Here is a 17,471-nt window from a genome sequence, read left to right on the forward strand (position 1 = left end):
GCGGCAGCTAGAAGATTCTGTCTCCTTTTTGCCTGCAAAATGTAATGTGAAAAGTTTACTTTGTTTATTTAATAGCATATTGCAAGGTGGAGCCTTTTCAGTACAGAAGGGTGCAACAGGATCTTATGATATGAAGGTGATGCTTGACAAATTCAGCTAGAGAAAAACAGAAGGTTTTAGTGGCCACAGTGATTTATCTTACTAAACTGTTCCTGTAGTACATTTTGTTACCTGAAATCTTTGCAACTGAACTGTATAATCTGAAAAATAGGTTCTAGTCTCAACACAAGATATGGGTTTAACATGATTTACACTCTGGGTTACTCAGAAAAGATAACTCTGGTCTACTCTGGTTTTGATTTGTGTATTTCAATCTGCATTATGTTCATAGAATCATAGAATGGTTTGGGTTGGAAGGGACCTTAAAGATCATCTAGTTCCAACCCCCCTGCTATGGGCAGGGACACCCTCCACTAGACCAGGTTGCCCAAAGCCTCATTATTATATATATATGCTCATTTTGAGCATATGAAAACAACCATGGTCAGCTATGTGCAAATGCATACACCAAGAATAGATGCAATAGATGAACAAGTTTGGCAGGTGTTTGGTGCGTACAGTTGTGTTGTTTTTTTTGATTAGGGGAAGGAAAGACAAGATCTTTGGCAATATACACCCATGTACCCCCATTAAGCAGTTGGTTTATCTATGCGTTTGTATATAAGCAGAGGAGGAATGCTCTTAGAATTTCTTCTGTTGGTTGAGCTGAAGAATTAATGACAGCTAGCAAAGAAGCGGTAACAGAAAGCATTATGAAGAAGGTGAGGTATTAAGTACATCACAGCATTTTAGCAGTGATACTAGCAGTGGTTTTAACTTCTGTGTTAACATAGGCACAGATTTAGATGACTAAAAATCTATGGACACATCACGTATTTTAAGAATGAAGGCAAGATGCTATTTGAATGAAGCAGAGCCATGTTTTATAAAACACTTTTCCATTGTGTATAATAGTAAGTTACACTGCTAATGAATAGTTAATCGAAACAGTAATTAGGGAGAGGGGACTTAGAAGGAAAATCCTCCAGTAACATGGCACAAATCTTGATTCTTAAGTTGATAGACCTGCTTTGTGCTTCTAAAGAACACAGTCTGCTAGAGTTCCCTCTAGCCTTTCCTAGCTGTAGACATTCACTGCCAGTGGGGAGTTGAATGGCTCTGAATCCCAGAAGATCCTCTCTTTGTAACAAAATAAAAAATGCAGTACTTACAAAATGTGTGATTAAGCATACAACATCACAGCAAGAAACATGTAGTACACAGATTACTTTCTTTGAAGACATAACCTTTGAACAGTATTTAATAAATAATGTATATCCAAAGCTAATGTTTCATACTGCCCTTTTTCTTAAAGTTCACAAGGCAGATATCTTCATTTATCATATTGAAATGCATTTAAATCTGTTTATTTTGTGAGCAAACATAATGGATCTTTGCAGTCCATGACTAGCTTTTTAATGAAGTATATTAAACTTCTTCTCCTCCCTCCCCCAATAGTAGAAAGACTGAAACATGTAAACCATAGCAAGTTTACTGTGGAACTACGACTGGGCAGGATCCGAAAACAGCTGTTGAGGGAACATCTTGAAAAGCAGTAAAGTGCAGCGGTGCTGTACAGCGAATGAATAAGACAAAAGATTATCAAGGAAGGATTTTGATTTTTTTTTTTTTTTAAACCCAAAATTTTTTCTGCTGCAAGCTGATGAACTTAAGTTGGAGACTTATTTTTCTCCTTTTAGTGAATGTTGGTTCCAATTTCATTTAAGTTCAATCTTTTTCAGGTCGTTATGCTTTCCACCTTTGGAAACCATTGGAGCAGGCAATTACAGAGACAGCAAAGAGGATTTCAACTTCTGTAAGTTTAGAGGCTACTTTATGCTAAATTTATGATTTTATGTTTTCAAGTGTTTAGAAGGGAGACTTTTTATGTTGAATATGGTAAGTGCCAGTAAATTATCTTTTTTCCCAGGATACTCCTTCCTGTGTATGTTCTGGTGTATTATCTGGCTTATTTTAAATCCCTGTAGATGAAGCTATATCAAAATATGTTTGAGTTTGATAAACCGTTCTGATTTTCCTGGTGATGTTCCATGGTTCAGAACCCTTTGCAGTAAGTGTACGATAAATTGTTGAAATGTGCTGTGAGAAAATAGCTAATTCCTAGAGATTATAAAGTGATGACATGCAGTTTCATTTCAAGAAGCTAAAATGAAAGAATTTAGTAATTTTTCTTTCAGATTCAGCATTAAAAGTCAGATTCAGTGTTAAAAATCAGGAATACAAATTGATAAACTTCTAGGAAACATTGCTATAGAGATGGGGGAGCTTGTTTTCTTGTTCACATGTGAACTTGTTTTGAACTTATAACCAAGTTTTTGTTCTTTGTTTGCCCTACATATTTAAAAATATAATAATGAGGTAAAAAATCAGAGGTAGGGTGTTGTGAGAGGAGCATATGTAGGAAATACTCAAGAGCATTTACTTTGATTCAGTGACTACACTGTCCTCTGCTAAATAAATAAATATGTTCCGTTCCTGTTTAATTAAAGGAATTCCCAATGAGGTAGATGACTGCTTGCGGCAATGCGTTCTTTCAGAGTTCATAGTCTGTGAACACTTACCCACAGTGGAAGGAATACAATTCCCCTCTTGGTGCTGATGGGTGAGTGTGTGTTGAGGGAGTAGTTGCAGATTATTATTTCTGGAAAAATATATTAAAGGTAGGGTGTTTTTTTAAAAGTGATCATTAGCATTGCACCTATTTTTGTGAGGCCAGTCGCAACACAGAGCTTGTCTATATACTGCCTATACAGTATATAGACAAGAACAGGACGCTGGGGTCCAAATTCATTTGCCATCTGTACTTCGTGTTCATGTTCGTTTTTTTTTTTTTTTTTCTTTTCAAAGTAATTTTTTGAGAGATTCCCAAGTTGCATGCCAAAACAGCAGAGGGGACTTGAAATACTGTGAATTAAATTGCTTTCATGTGCTGCGGATACAGTCTCACTTTTAGGCTTGCTTAAAGTAGCTAGCGATAAGGACGTGTGGCTTCAGAGTAGGGAGTGCTTCAGTCTTCACCCTCCATCCCCAGCAGTTTTACTCCAGCATTTCTCGATCTATCTATTTGTAGATACAGTTTAGAGAATCTAAATTCAGACATGTTCATGTAAGAAAGCAGGCAGTGACTCTATTAACACATTGAAATATGACATGCTACTGCACAGACAGGTGTCTGTTCCTGGGAAACTGTACCCCTCAGTACCAGTATACTGGCTGAGCCAAGGTTATTACAGGTCTGTTTCATTTTTACCACAGTAACTTTCAAAGTCCTGCAGAATTCATGAACAACCATAAAGAGCAGCCCAGAAGTTTCTGCATTCTCAATGTTCGTGATCCCTGGAGCTGCATCCCCTCTCTGCTTTCACATCCTGCCTTACAGCCCAGAATTGTATGTGGATCTCCAGTAGAGTGCCTCCCTTCTCTTACTCTATTTCTGAATTTGAAAATGCAGGTTTTCAGTGTAACACGAGATCTGCTGAAGACAGTAAAAACTCTCTCTTCTGGTTTGCCATTAACTCTATGTATTTGTCAACCTTACATTTGAGAGGGTAGTGATAATATTTTTCTTCTACAGTCACAGTCCAAATTTAAGACCCTTGAGTAATTCTTAGCCTAGATTATTTGTTCTTTACTACTCTACAACTACTACTTTCTTGGATTGTATTTTTCCCAAGTTTTCTTTTCTTCTTCCCTTAACAATCAATTATTTCCTACTTATAATTTTTCTTTAAAACAATAGAGAAAACATTAGGTACAAAGATCCCATGTAAGTGCTTATCATCCAGATTTCTTATTTTAGTGGCTTTACATTATTTTGGGGGGAGAATTTGAAGCTACTGAGTGTAATCTGTGGATTAGACTTTCATCATGTTTCTTTATGCATATTGCCCTCTACACTGACAAAGAAAATAAGCAATTAGTACTTCTACCTATGCTTACTGGAAAAAGCATCTCGGGTGACGTTTAGTGTCTAGGCTTAGTGTTACTTTGCTGGTTTCCTGTGGTGTTTGGAGATGCCTAGCTTGGGCACTATAATTTTCAGTGGTTACTTTAGATTTCTAGAATCAACCCCTGTCCCTCATCACCTCCTTTTTTTGAGACTGTGAAGCAGCTGCCTATTTAAAAGCTAGTTTGTTATCTCTGTAAGCCTCCAATCTTCCTCCTCCCATTTGCAATGGCAATAACAATTCCTGTTGGTTGCAGTCACACAAGGTAATCCAGATGTTGTTTATCCTTTCTTCCTGCTCGCTAATAAATGATTTGTGTAAGGTCAAGTTGAGCAATTATGAAGCGATCATTTAAAATGCCTGCTTGCTGGATCTTGAGTATTTGACGCTTTCTATTTACTTATCTAAACAAATAACATGTACAGTCAACTACACTCATCTTTTAGTCAAAAATAATAAGTAAAGGCAAGTAAAAGTGTTATTTTTTTGTTCTCAATGTCTACTTCTCATTTAACTTACTGTAGTTAAATATGTATTCTTAAATATGAAGTGTCAATGCTACTGTAATTTAGTCCTGAAGTTTTCTACCATCTTCTTTTCAGTGGAGAAAGACATAGGAGGAAACATTGTCATTTCCCCTCTATGACAAGTTACAATGCTTGTTTCCAGAGAAACGCTTTCTTAGTTTGAGCCTAGTTTTGTTACTGGTGTCACAAATGCCAGTGACACTGTTTTGTTTCTGTGTGTAGTGATAAGAGTCCGTTGCCAGTAGAAGGTGCACATGGCTAAGTAGTCATTTGGCATTTCTTCCTCAGACAGACCTTACGCTGTTAATTATAATGCTAATATTTCCTTAAAATGTGAAATTAAAAGAAAGGAAGTATTTCAATAGCATTCATTACTTTTCTTTGTTGAATCAATTATATCGAAGGTTGAAAGATAGATAGAAGATATTGAAGATAGAAACAGCAATTCTAGGCAAAATGAACTATCTAAATACTCAAATCCCACAATCCTCAAAATTCTGTATTCCAGAAGATAAGGGTGTCCTCTGTAGAACTTCATTAGAGATTTTTGCACTGTTTCCCTTATTGGATCTGATTCTGCTCAGGCTCGTAGAGTTCTGAATTGAGGTGAGGGTGGTGACCATCTCTTTTGTCCTTCATTGAAAATAAAAATTCCAGAGAATAAGACAATTTGAAGTCCATTTTATAAATGTTTTTTCTAACTAAAGGGAGTTAAAGTTGATCTTAGCAAATTGTAGGTTATATTATAATACAGCTTCTAAATAGTTTGTTATTAGAATTATTTTTTTCTTTCAGTGTTTCTTACATTTTCAGTGGAGGAGTGTATTGGTAGTGGAACAACACATAAAGTTTTCAGAAAAATCCACTGCTTCATATAATATGATATATGGTCTTGGTTATGGGGTTTTGAATCTCTCTTACCTGGCATGGAAACAGTGATTATGCTTTCCCTGTGCTATTCCAGGGAAAGTATCTTGAAGATGTCACTATTCAAATGGATTGGATTTTTTTAGCTAGGTGCTTTTGTGAAAATTTGCAAGAGCGAATAGACATTTGCAGGGCAAGTCCAGCCATTTTCTGGTCTGTCGTCCTCCCCCCTGCCCCCCCAACCTCTTAATGGTATTTGTTTAGGAAGCAGAATTTTCTTACAGAAGTTGCAGTAACAACATGCAAGGAAATTAAGTAAATTAAATGGTAGTCCCTCCCCCCAACCCAAATAGTATGAAGAAATGGAGAGCTCATTTCAATGATTTTTCCGGTATAGAATTTGGTTGCAATAGCCAGGGTTAATAAATAATCAAGTGTCTAGAACTGCCTGCTCATTGAGGAGTTCTCAAAACAGAAAAATGTCTGGAGTATTGTTTCATTTCATTGGAGCCATTGCTTAGGGTTTACAACTAGGAAAAAAAAAAATTGCTTTCATTTGAATAGCATGCAAAAGTTAATTCATTAGGGAACTAGAAATTTGCCGAGATGCTTCCTAAAATGAAGACTCAATGTTTCTTCCCGTTATTCTAACCAATGGGAAAAATGGCTTTTATGTCTAATTTCCTTTAGCTTTAAATTCTGTTTAGGATCAGAATCTTAATTTACAAATTGATTATTCTTGCTATGTGCTTCACTTCTGAGAAGGAAATGTTTTTTCTTGATGACCGATTCAACAAACTGTTTTTGCCTGTGTGCCAAAGGACACAGACAACAGAATTTCTTTTTCCATTCCTCTTGGAAATGAACCGAATCAAGGCTTCCCGAGGTTAGAACGGTGTCAAGGAAGTAGGCTTTAAAAATATGAAAAAGTATTTCTGAATTTAAGCCTACAGCCATCCTTCTCTATTCTCTTATTTCAAATAGTATTTTAGATGAAATCTACCAAGAACAGAGATGAGCTGTGTTAGAGAGAATTCAAATATTGCTGCTCTTTACATGAATAGTGAACCAGTGTCCTCTTGTATTAGAGTTGTATGCCAGGGTTGAGGGGCAGAAAAGAATTAACCTTTTCAGAAATCCATCTGCACCTAAGCTGCTTTGGGAGAAATTCTGGAAAATCTTTGAGAGGACATTAAAGTGTGCTTTTCTCTCCTGGCTGTAGTAATTGTTCGTCATCACTGCAAATTTCTGTGCAGTTCCGCCTCCTCAAGGGTGTTATCTGGTAGCCATTAAATCATTAGCATAAATTCCTCTCGGAGGACTGGAGAAGCCTGTCTGTTCCCTTAGTGTTACATATTCTAACTGTAATGTCGGTGTGCACTATTACAGACCTGCTTTGTTACCCTGTAGCTATAGCAGCGGTTTCTCAACAGATTTTTGTTGTAGGCATGACACGTCCACAATTGCTTCAGCTTTAATGCCTGTAATGTTACAGTAGTGATTATTTTGTGTGTGGTGTGGGGTGGGAAGGAGAAAGATAAAATTAGTTTCAGATCATAGCAGTACACCAAAAAATCTTTTCTGTGGCTGTGTGTGACTTCATGGTAGCAATAGTAAAGTATTTCTGAACCACGCTTTTGGGTGAACATCACTTCTAAGCTCAATTAAAGCCTTTGCTTAGATATCATAAACAGAGCCCTTTAGATGCTGTAATGCTTTTGAAATTAAATGAGAGAGTTTGTGTAAATATAAGGCAAAATTCTCACTGAATAAGAATGGATATATTTAGTGAGAGAAGTGTTTTATTAAGGGCCAGGCACATTTTTTACTTGGGGCTAAAAGGAACACTTAAAAATAATCTCAGCTCTTGGGCCAGACTTCCCTTTGATAGCAACAAAAGAAGCCTATTTTTCCCTAGTTGATAGGTTTTGCATTGAGGAGAAAACTTCAGTCGTCTTGAGTGTTTTCTGTGTGCCGGTTCCCAAAGGCAGGCTGTCTTGGAGCTACATCTGCCACCTCTGAGACTTCTACAGCTTAGACTATTATTTGTGTAGCAACGCCCTAGTCCCTAATTATTTCTATAGAAACATTTACATTGAGGAGATCACTGCTAACCATCAGTGGTGGTTCAGTAACTCTGTTTTTTGTTTTTATTTAAAATATATTTATGGTTGACAAGTATACTTTCAACCCATTCCCTATGACAATTAATTGTTGTAACAATTTACTCTCCATCTCCTTCTTTTTAATGTTCTTTTTCCACTCATGTTTTTTTCTGCCCTTCTTAAAACAGTGGCTAAAGTCTCACATGCCAGTGAGCTTAAAAAAGTCTAACCCCAGATCCTGTATCTAATCTTCATAAGTCATCAGTGTCTAGGGAAGGATCTAAAGGCGAAAGTTGGTTAGGATTTCCCTGTATACTCTGCTACTTTCCAGTGTTCTCCAGCTCAGTGATTTCCTGAAATAGAGGTTGTGGCTTTGTGCTAAGCCTTGTTTTTGTTCCTTTTTGTTTATTTTTCAGGGTTCCTTCAAAGAACTCTTGATATATTTTTTTGAAGTAACATTTCTTTATTTGAGAAACCATATTGACTCTTCATCAATATATTATATTTATCTGTTCTTATGCTTTTATTGTTGTTTTTACCTAGTTCCTTTGTAAAAATGTCTGGACTTCAGAGTGATTGTCCATAATTCCTTGGTTGCAAAAATATTATGACTTTTGTCATTTTCCAGTGTGGTGGTACCAAAGCTGTTCCAAAGAAGTTTCCCCCTTTCCCTCCCCAGCACACATGCTGTACCACTCTATGCTAGTGTGTACTTTGATTCTGGACTCTTTAGCCTGAAGGCAAGATTTTAGTGGTTGTAGCTATTAATATCTCTTATTAGCAGTAGATGATAGTAAAAAGCCAGATAGTTATTTTTAAGGGGTTTTTTTGTATGTATTAACACTCAGGAGAAGTCCTTTCATACTATTTGGTGTGTAGTCATTCCATGCCTTCGAAATAAATTATAGATGAATGTAATGCTCTGAACGAGGTCATATAAATACGATTTAGGTCCTGGCACCTTGTACATGAAACTAATTATTGCTTGTTTTTCTTTCTTCTTTTTAGAGTCTTTCATCGTACTATAAAGGAGGATTTGAACAGAAAATGAGTAGGCGAGAAGCTAGTCTTATTTTAGGTGTGAGGTAGGTGTGTTGCATTAATATGTTTTTGTTTGGTAAGTATCGAATGAAGAAAATGCATATTGTGAGGACATGGAATACTCTTGCCAAAACGTAACTTTTTTTTTAAAAAGACTTCTAATGGTTTATAAGCCATTTTAATATTCTGCTTAGGCTAAAAAGCAAACAATAAAATGCTAATAAAACATGCAACTTGTGTTTGGCTTGAAGGCATGGTAACATATTGCAGTAGAGAATTGGTGCTCTAGAAATAATCGGAATAGCACATACTGTGCTAATTAGTGCGATCACATGTCCAGGTCTCCAAAAAACCCCTTGAGATAAGTAATATTGTAGATTAATAAATGAGGAAAACAAATCAATTTTGCTCATTTTTTTTCATAAGTCAGTAATAGAGTAGGTATGGGAAATAATTTCCAGGCTGAGTAATCAACAGATTTTCCAGTGGATTTTTTCAAAAGCATTTGGATGGCCAATGGTAGCACGCACTTCAGTGTTTTCGGTAAAGCAGGTGGTGAGTTTGAGGGCTTTCCAGATGAAAGGAAGAGATGTGACCTTAGGTAGTCGTTTTCTTCTTTATAGTTTACATCAGTTCCGAATCTTAAGATTAAAAAAAAAGGAGGATGGCTTTAAATATTCCCAAAAGAAACTATTTCAGATGGTGACAACTGGGATTTAAAATCCTGTTTCAGTGTGCTATTTGTGTTTACTTCTAACATAATGGAAATTATGCAGATTTAGAATTCATTTTAAGAAATTGTAAAATAAACCATTACATTTATTTGCAATGTTTCATATTTACACACTTAAGAGGAGATTTGTAGGAGTGCTCTTCAGAAATATTTCCTTTGGCCTTTAAGTTTGATAATGTATTAACACTTTCACTTTATAAGAGCAAATTCAGTGATATTCCAGAGTAGCACACTGCAGCTTATTAAAGTGTGTTTAGAATGGCAATGCCTAGCCTGAACACTGCTCGTGCACATATCTGAAGTTTTATCACATCTGAAATCATCCCCTTTTAATTTTTAATAGCTTGAGTCTGCAATTGGAACAGTGACACTGCTTCGTGTGTTTGGACTCAGTCTTGCAAATATCATTCTTGATCACATTTGAGGAAAGTTCTTAATGTTGAAAGGATTGAGCCTTTAATTGTATGGAAGCATGGCTAACAAGTTCATAGGAAATTTTTGCATTGTTTAAAAACACTTTTCTAGACCAGTTTTAACTCACTGCTTAATGTAATTTGATAGATGGATAGATGCCACCAGGAAAAAAGTGAATTTTAAAGTGTTATGGAAAATGCCAGGGTACGCACAAATGCACAAACTAGATCTGTCTAGGCCCTGATCTTTTTATTGTAACACTTGTCCTCTGTGTCATCACTTCCAAGTCATATTAAATTTTGAGGCAAAGATTTTCTTCATTATTTCAAGTGCTGAGTATGCATGGGCAGTATACATAATAAAGAAAAGCCATGACAAAGGTGAGCATTTAATGGTAGCTTTTAAATTTCAAATATATTGGCCCATTACACATTCCAAATGTTATTGGCTAATAACCATCTTGTAAGATTGTGGGGGTTATTGTAGAAACATGCATGTGTATTACTCGTATTTAAACTATGTAAAAGCTATAAAGTACTGTATTGGAAATATTGATTGATTTTAAGTTTTATTGCTCTTGCATTAGTTGTTACGAAGCAGCACTGATTACTGAAATTCAGTATAAACATAGCAGTAATTTTAACAACTATGTACTCTGTAGAAGCAACTGCTGGTGGGAGAGATGGAGGAATGTCTGAGATGACAGGGGAGGTGAAAATGTTAGGAATGTTTTCCAAACATTAGGCAAAATAGGTGCTAGAAAAATATAACTGTCCTAAGTATAATGGTTGATGACTATCAATCCCTAATGCTGACCTTCTGAAGTTAGAAAATATGACTGAAAATCGTAAGTTAAGAGTCTAGGTAAAAATGAATAAAATTTTGTGTATTGTACCTTTCCTCCATGAAACGGGATGTATACTTTTTCTTTGCATAGGAAATATTTGTTTGTTTATGTACAAAATATATATATATGCACTACTTAAAAATGTTTAAATCATTATTCTTAAAACATAAGTGATATAACAAAAAAAATTAGGCTATTACATTAAAAAAACATGCAGTACGTTGTATAAGTGTACAAACACGAAGGTATTTAAAGGTTTAATCCTTGTGGCTTTTGCTTTTTTTCCTGTTTATTTTATTTTATTTTTAAACACAGCTTACTGCACAAGTATATCGTATTATCTTAAGACCACTCCAGTTAGGAGAGACCTCAGGAGGTCTCTAGTTGTACCTGCTGCTCAAAGCAGGGCCACCAGTGGGGTCAGAGCAGGTTACTCAGGACTTTATCCAGAGGGTCTTGAAAGACTCCCCGGGATGGAGAATGCACGTTGTCTCCAGGCAACCTGTGTCACTGCTGGACTGTCTTTGCGGTGAAAAAGTATTATATCCAGCCTGCACCTCCCTTCTCAATTTTTGTCCGTTTTCTCTCAACCACCCACCACGCAGGAGTGTGGAGAGCCTGGACCCGTATTCCTTATGACCTCCCTGTAGATGGTAGGGAGGCTGTTGCAAGGTCCCCTGGCAGCCCTCTCTTCTCCAGGCTGAACAAGCCCTGCTCCCTCAGCCTCTCCTCAAAGGGCGAGTGCTCCAGCCCCCAACCATTGTGGTGGCCTTTGCTGGACCTGTTGCGGTTGGCCAACGTCTTTCCTGTACAGATATCCCAAAACTGGTTGCAGCAGCTAGATGTGGCTGGCCAAGTCGAGAAGAGCAGCTGTTTCTGTTGACCTATGACCATGCTCCCGTTCATTCAGCCCGGGAAGTCGTTCTCTTCTGCCAGGGCACGTGGCTGGCTCTTGTTCTTGCTGTGCCCCAGGTCCCTTTCAGCAGAGCTGCTCCCCAGCCCTGCAGTTCCCAGCTGGTAGCACTGCAAGGGGCCCTTCCTTCCCAGGTGCCGCACTCTGCATCTGTCCTCATTGAATTTCATGAAGGGTTCCTGTCACCCCACTCCTGCAGCCTCCCCAGGTCCCCCTGAATGTCAGTCCCGTCCTCCAGCATACCGACTGTTCCCGCCAAGGTGATAGACTTCTCGGCCAGTTCGTGATGTTAGAAGGCAGCATGATGTTGGTGTAACTCAGGTTGTGAGGCTGTACCAGTTCAACGAAAATGTGATTTTCACATTAAGGGCTTTTTTGGTAGTGATTAAGAATCTTTAGGGACCAGTGTGACTGTGGGATAAGCAATATCTCATAAACTAACCAAATGTGATGTAAACACCATTTTCACAGTTGTTTCCTAGAGTAGAATTGCATGATTTGCCATAATATGCATCTGCAACTTTTCCTGTTACGCTTTGGCCATTTGAGTTTCTAAATGTGGTATATCAACTTTCCTTTTTATTATTAAACAGCAGCTTTACAAATCAAAATCGAGATGATTGTTATTTTTAGCTGTCTGATAACAAATAATTTTATTTTTGTATTTATATAGTTTAAGGCCTTTTGCCCTTTGTTTAATTCTGTCTCTCTGGGTTACTTCTGTTCCATTGAAGTATTCTTTTCTTATGCAGTTCTGTGAACTATTTTTGCAACATACCCTAATTTCCCTGTGACAGAATAATAATTAGAGGTTGTTTACCTCAGGAATATAGTTAGGCTGATACCTTGTGCTCAAACTGTATCTTCAAAAAGATTAATTAATTGAATCATCACTGACTAAGAAGTCACCTGAAGTGGAAAACACTGCTTCATTTCTGCATGCTAACAAATTATGAAAAACTAAACTATTCAAACTGTCCTTTTGCATACGATAGCCTTATTGTGTTGGCATACTGCATCCATAAGTGGTTATTTGGTAAGGTACATATTTAATTTAGGCCAAGTACATATTTTATGCATCTGTCATTGAAGGAAACAACATTATGTAGCACTTGTAAATCAGCATGTCCCTGAATGCAACACATTGAACAGCTTTGCAACAATAACAAATACAGAGGTTTTTTTCCGGCCCCAGCAGAAAGAAGAATTATTTATAACAGCTATAAAAATACTTAGAGTAGAAGAAAATGTGATAATATTAAATAATTTTTGTTTTGTCACTGGTCATATAAATACGTATTTTCTAGGAGGAAAACAATATGTTTTCTGCATTTAATAGTAAGAATAACCAGCTAGATACACACTAGAGCTGCTGGGTTTATTCGGGGGTTTTTTGTTCCAAAATTGTTTATTTTAAATGAGTGGATGTATTGCGTTTTAAAAAAACCCGAAAGATATTTGTATGTGTCAAATACACAGGCTTTTTAAAGGTGTCCTCCTCAGTGTGTCTTACATGCCTTTATTGTTATTTCCTCAGAGATGCAGTGTTATGTTTTGTCCACAAGATGGTGAAAATCTCAAGTTTTAATTATTTTTGAAGCTGGTATGAACTGTTAATTTGTAGCCTGAGTGCAGTGGCATTTATGGTAAGCACTTCTTTTTATTTTTGCAGTCCATCTGCTGGCAAGGCCAAAATCAGAACAGCCCATAGAAGAATCATGATTTTGAATCATCCTGATAAAGGTAAATAATTATTTCTTTTCTTAACCAGAGCTGGATAGGAAGAATCTTAAATGAGCTCCTTTAAGTTTACTGATTGTGTAAATAACCACACTGATTGCAAATATATGTTGTTTATTTATAGACTTGAGCTTCTGTCTGTCTTTCTCTCAGATAAACTAGGCTTTATGAACCACAGTTTTACCCATCTTTCTTTAATGTTGTCTTCTAGACTTGTGCAGCTTCAGTTAAAACTACGAGCTCAGGGACTAATGTTCCACAGTTTTCTTATTTTTGAATAAGTTTTTTTAAAAATTGGCTATAACATTTTTACATTAAACTGATATTCCTGTTTTGAACTGAGATGGACAGTCACATGTATGACAGTAACTTTCTGGGGGAAAAGGTGCTGCAGTCACTAAGTACATCATTGACGAATTTCAGACTTCCTGGAAAAAATGGAATGCTAGGTACTGTTGCTTTACTGGCCAGGTTTTTAATGTAAATTTATCTTACAGAAAGGCTATTATTATAACTTTAACTACACTACAGCTGGTTGAGAAAGAAAGCCCATATGTTCATTGCTGTTTCTGCTTTAAAATAACAGATGGTGAAGAGTTGCACTGTATTTCAGAAGTCAAAAGGGGAAATCGGAGGGTTTTTATATCTTTTTGACAGAATTACAGGGCTCCCTGCCGGCACCCCATTTTAAGAAAATGAAAAAATAACTGTGACCTCTGGCTACGGGAAGTATTTAGTCGATACTTTTCTGTCTTCACCCCTCAGTTTAATTCTAAAGTTGTCCTGCTTATTCGATTTCACTCTCTCATTGTTTATACTTTTTATAATGTATAGGCTGCAGAGACATAGAAAATAAACTCTCTTCTGCATTCCTAATATACTATGATGGTCAAAGGCCTCTTAACCACTACAGTACCTATTAGGTCAAATGTTTTTAATAATGAACTTCAAAGTTTATTGTAGCAGTACTTAGAGTCATGAGCCAGAACAGTGAACATCCACGTGGATGTTGAGTAGACCTGAAGAGGCAGTTCCCCTTACGAAGATGAAGATCGTACATTTTAACAACTCGCTCTTACAGCTGTAATGCACCTGCAGCTGGGCATGGTGTAGGTTTGGATGGATGTAGTGAGCCCTCCTGTGTGCTATTAAGATGGAGCATTTTCTCAGTAGGAACACCAGTTGAAGGGATTTGTGCCTCTGTGCTGCCCCTGCAGCTCTTCTGGCGTGGCCATGGAAAAAAAAGAAAACCGAACCTTGTGTAATGTCTTCAGCTGCAGAGCAAGGGCCTGGAGTAATCTTGAACATGTGGCATCACAGAGAGACTTGTTTGCTTATGTATATATCTTGATTTCTTCTGGCTGTGGGTAGCACAGATGTGCTTTTTAAAATAACATTTGAATGTTGAATATTATTTTAAATAATATTTTACCAGCTGGAGCTGATAGAAGAAAGGGCAATAATTACAGATTTTAAAAGTTACATATGTTATCTGAGATCCAAAATGTTGAAAAGATAATTATTATAAATAAATAATATATAGAAATCTGCATAACAACATCCCCAGTGAGCACTACTAAAATGGTTGCTTATTAATCTTTACAATTCAGTTTTCAGGTGTTTTTATATTGATACATTATATGTTAATTTATCAGTTACTAATTTTATGAAAGAATACTTGCTCACAGAAAACAAGGAAGAGAGAAGCATTTTGGACTTGACCTAATTATAAACAAACACTTCAGCAATCATGAGATTGAATTTTCTCTTATTGGAGGGCTACAAAATTAATATGGCACTTAAGGATGTAAATGTAGTGAAAACACTTCCAGCAGATTGGAATTTACTTTAAGATCGTGCACTCTAGACATGTATAAAATCAACGCACATTTAAAAATTACTTGGAATGCATTGTTTATTGCAGTTTGTAGTCTTTACTGTTTGTTTGATCCTCTTGTCTACTCTTTGAAAGAAGCAATACTCAATGTAGTAAATCCTATTCCTCCCTAAAAAGCCAATTGGTTTAAAAAAAGAAAATAATTCATTTTCCAGTAGCCAATTCGCTACCCTTCCCCTGCACTGCCTCACTTTCCTCCAGTGTGTCTTCCTTATTAGGGCTACATTCAAACAAAACCAAAACGTGAACAAGAGAACTCCATTACTGTTTCCAGTTGTTTTATTACACTATGAAATGACTTAAAAATTATTTGGATTCCTGCAGGAATGTCATAAAGAAGTGTTTAAGCAAGCCTTGCCTTTTTGTTTTTATTTACTTATGTCTACAACTAGTTCTGTGTGTTTCTTCTATCATTATCTTTTCTGATGAATAGAATGAATGAAATGATGAATGAAAAATTACGATTGAACAAATGCCTTGGAAAAGGCTTTTCACTGCACAGTACTGCTGGAGTCACATTTTCACGTAAAAAATATGTGTATTATAGTAAGCAGTAAGTTACTGATACAGACCTTGTAATGTTGTTTCTGGTGACTGTAGGCAGATGGTTGGCACTCAAGGGGAGAGTAAAAAAAAAAACCCGAACACAAAAAAGACCACTGAACTGTAATCAGATTGTTAGATGGAGCGTAAAGCAATGACAGTGTTCAGGACTAGAAGTTAGAAGGCATACCATGTTTAAATAACTTTAATGTGATGGTTTCTGGCTGGTAATTCCAGGCATCTAGCACAGGAGAGGCTTGGGGGGTGGGGATGTGTGCATGTGCTTAATGATTCTTTGTCAAAATTATTTATAAAATTTTACCTTATAGTTTTTGGGGTAGGTGGAAATAATAGCTATTAGCTGTGGATGAATGTTCAAGACAGCTGACCTTGCATATGTTGTCTGCAGCATTGCACTGCAAGCCTAAATCACACTGATGTAAAGTGATTTCAGATTTCAGTCTTCTCTCGGAGGCAAATTGTTCAGTGTTATTCTTTAGCGACTTCAGTTTTGATTACATTTCTCATGTTTTCTTATCAATTAGTTTACTTCCTATCAATGTCATTTTTAAGCAGTTACATAAAAAGGATCTATTTAGGAAGGAAGAGCTAGTAAAAGTGAGTAAAAGGGGATGCTGCAAGAGAAGTAGTTGGGTACTTCATACTGATGTGTAAATGGTATTCCTTTCCCCTTTTTGTTCTCAGGTGGATCACCTTACTTAGCAACAAAAATTAATGAAGCAAAAGACTTGTTGGAATCCAGTACCAAAAATTGAAATCCGAAGCCTTGGGTCATAGGAGATTCAGCAGATACATTGTGCAACAGCTTTTGTATCTACTTGCTCTGCACAGTTTCTTATGACTGCATTGACTGTTCCTATTTATTGTCAAAATTAAAAATTTAAGGTTATTTAAAAACAAACAAATCTTTTACAGTTGTGTAAAGTTATGTACAGTTATGCTCCTGTGTGGAGCAGGGAATTGGACTCAATGATCCTTATTGGTCCCTTCCAACTCGAGATACTCTATGATTCTATGTCTCACTTTTAGTGTGTTTTTACTGAATTATGATCTTTTACAAGCTTTGAAAATGTTCTCTTAGTGTCTGTGTTTTTCTTCAGAAGTAATTGCTTCTTTGAGTAACTTTTGGAGCTTTTTAAAATATAAAAAATAGTCTTAAATATAGACTTTTTTCTTCATTGATGAAGACTTGACCATTGCCAGAAGAACTGTGACAATGTATTGAGTCACAGGAAGTATGGCAGACCCTGTACAGCAAGTTTTCAGCATCGTCTTACACTTTAATCTCTTCATTTATGATCATGAATGCAGTTTGAGAGGTACAACTCAGAACAAAATGACTGACAGGACTGCAGACTGCACTTTCCATTAGCTGTATCTACAGGACTTGGAGATACAAAGGAAGAGTCTTGGTTTTGGTTAGTTCTTTTGCATATTAAAAGATCTCTGAAATTTTCAAATGGTTATTTGGACACACTTTTACTTAGTCACAGAGTACGTTACTCTGTAGAAACTGGGGTGGTGCGGGGGTTTTCATGGCAGTGGAACTGAAGAAGCTAGGTCCATTGTGGCATGGGGTCAGATGGATTTATATAGGGATTTTATGGTCAGTCCAGTCATGTCAGCCTGATGTAAGACTGATATAGCAGGGAACAAATGTGACTGCCCCTAATTACAGTCACTTTGCTTATGACTTTGGATGGACTTACTGGGTTAGTTCTCCAGTAATTCTCACATCTCTTTATTCCTAAAGTAT

General features: G+C 36.6%; 1 protein-coding gene across 2 annotated transcripts in view; it reads left to right on the plus strand.

The window, feature by feature from the left end:
* Window positions 1-17,471, plus strand: part of DNAJC15 (DnaJ heat shock protein family (Hsp40) member C15) — a 31,275-nt gene that overhangs the window by 7,478 nt on the left and 6,326 nt on the right. For both annotated transcript variants that reach the window (XM_075741780.1, XM_075741781.1), the window contains exons 3-6: window positions 1,842-1,915; window positions 8,575-8,651; window positions 13,187-13,257; window positions 16,400-17,133. In XM_075741780.1, the coding sequence (XP_075597895.1) occupies window positions 1,842-1,915; window positions 8,575-8,651; window positions 13,187-13,257; window positions 16,400-16,470 (293 nt within the window). In that variant the 3' untranslated portion in view covers window positions 16,471-17,133. The remainder of the gene's footprint in view (window positions 1-1,841; window positions 1,916-8,574; window positions 8,652-13,186; window positions 13,258-16,399; window positions 17,134-17,471) is intronic.

This window comes from Balearica regulorum, chromosome 1 (genome assembly GCF_011004875.1).
Source record: "Balearica regulorum gibbericeps isolate bBalReg1 chromosome 1, bBalReg1.pri, whole genome shotgun sequence".
Classification (NCBI taxonomy): Eukaryota; Metazoa; Chordata; class Aves; order Gruiformes; family Gruidae; genus Balearica; species Balearica regulorum.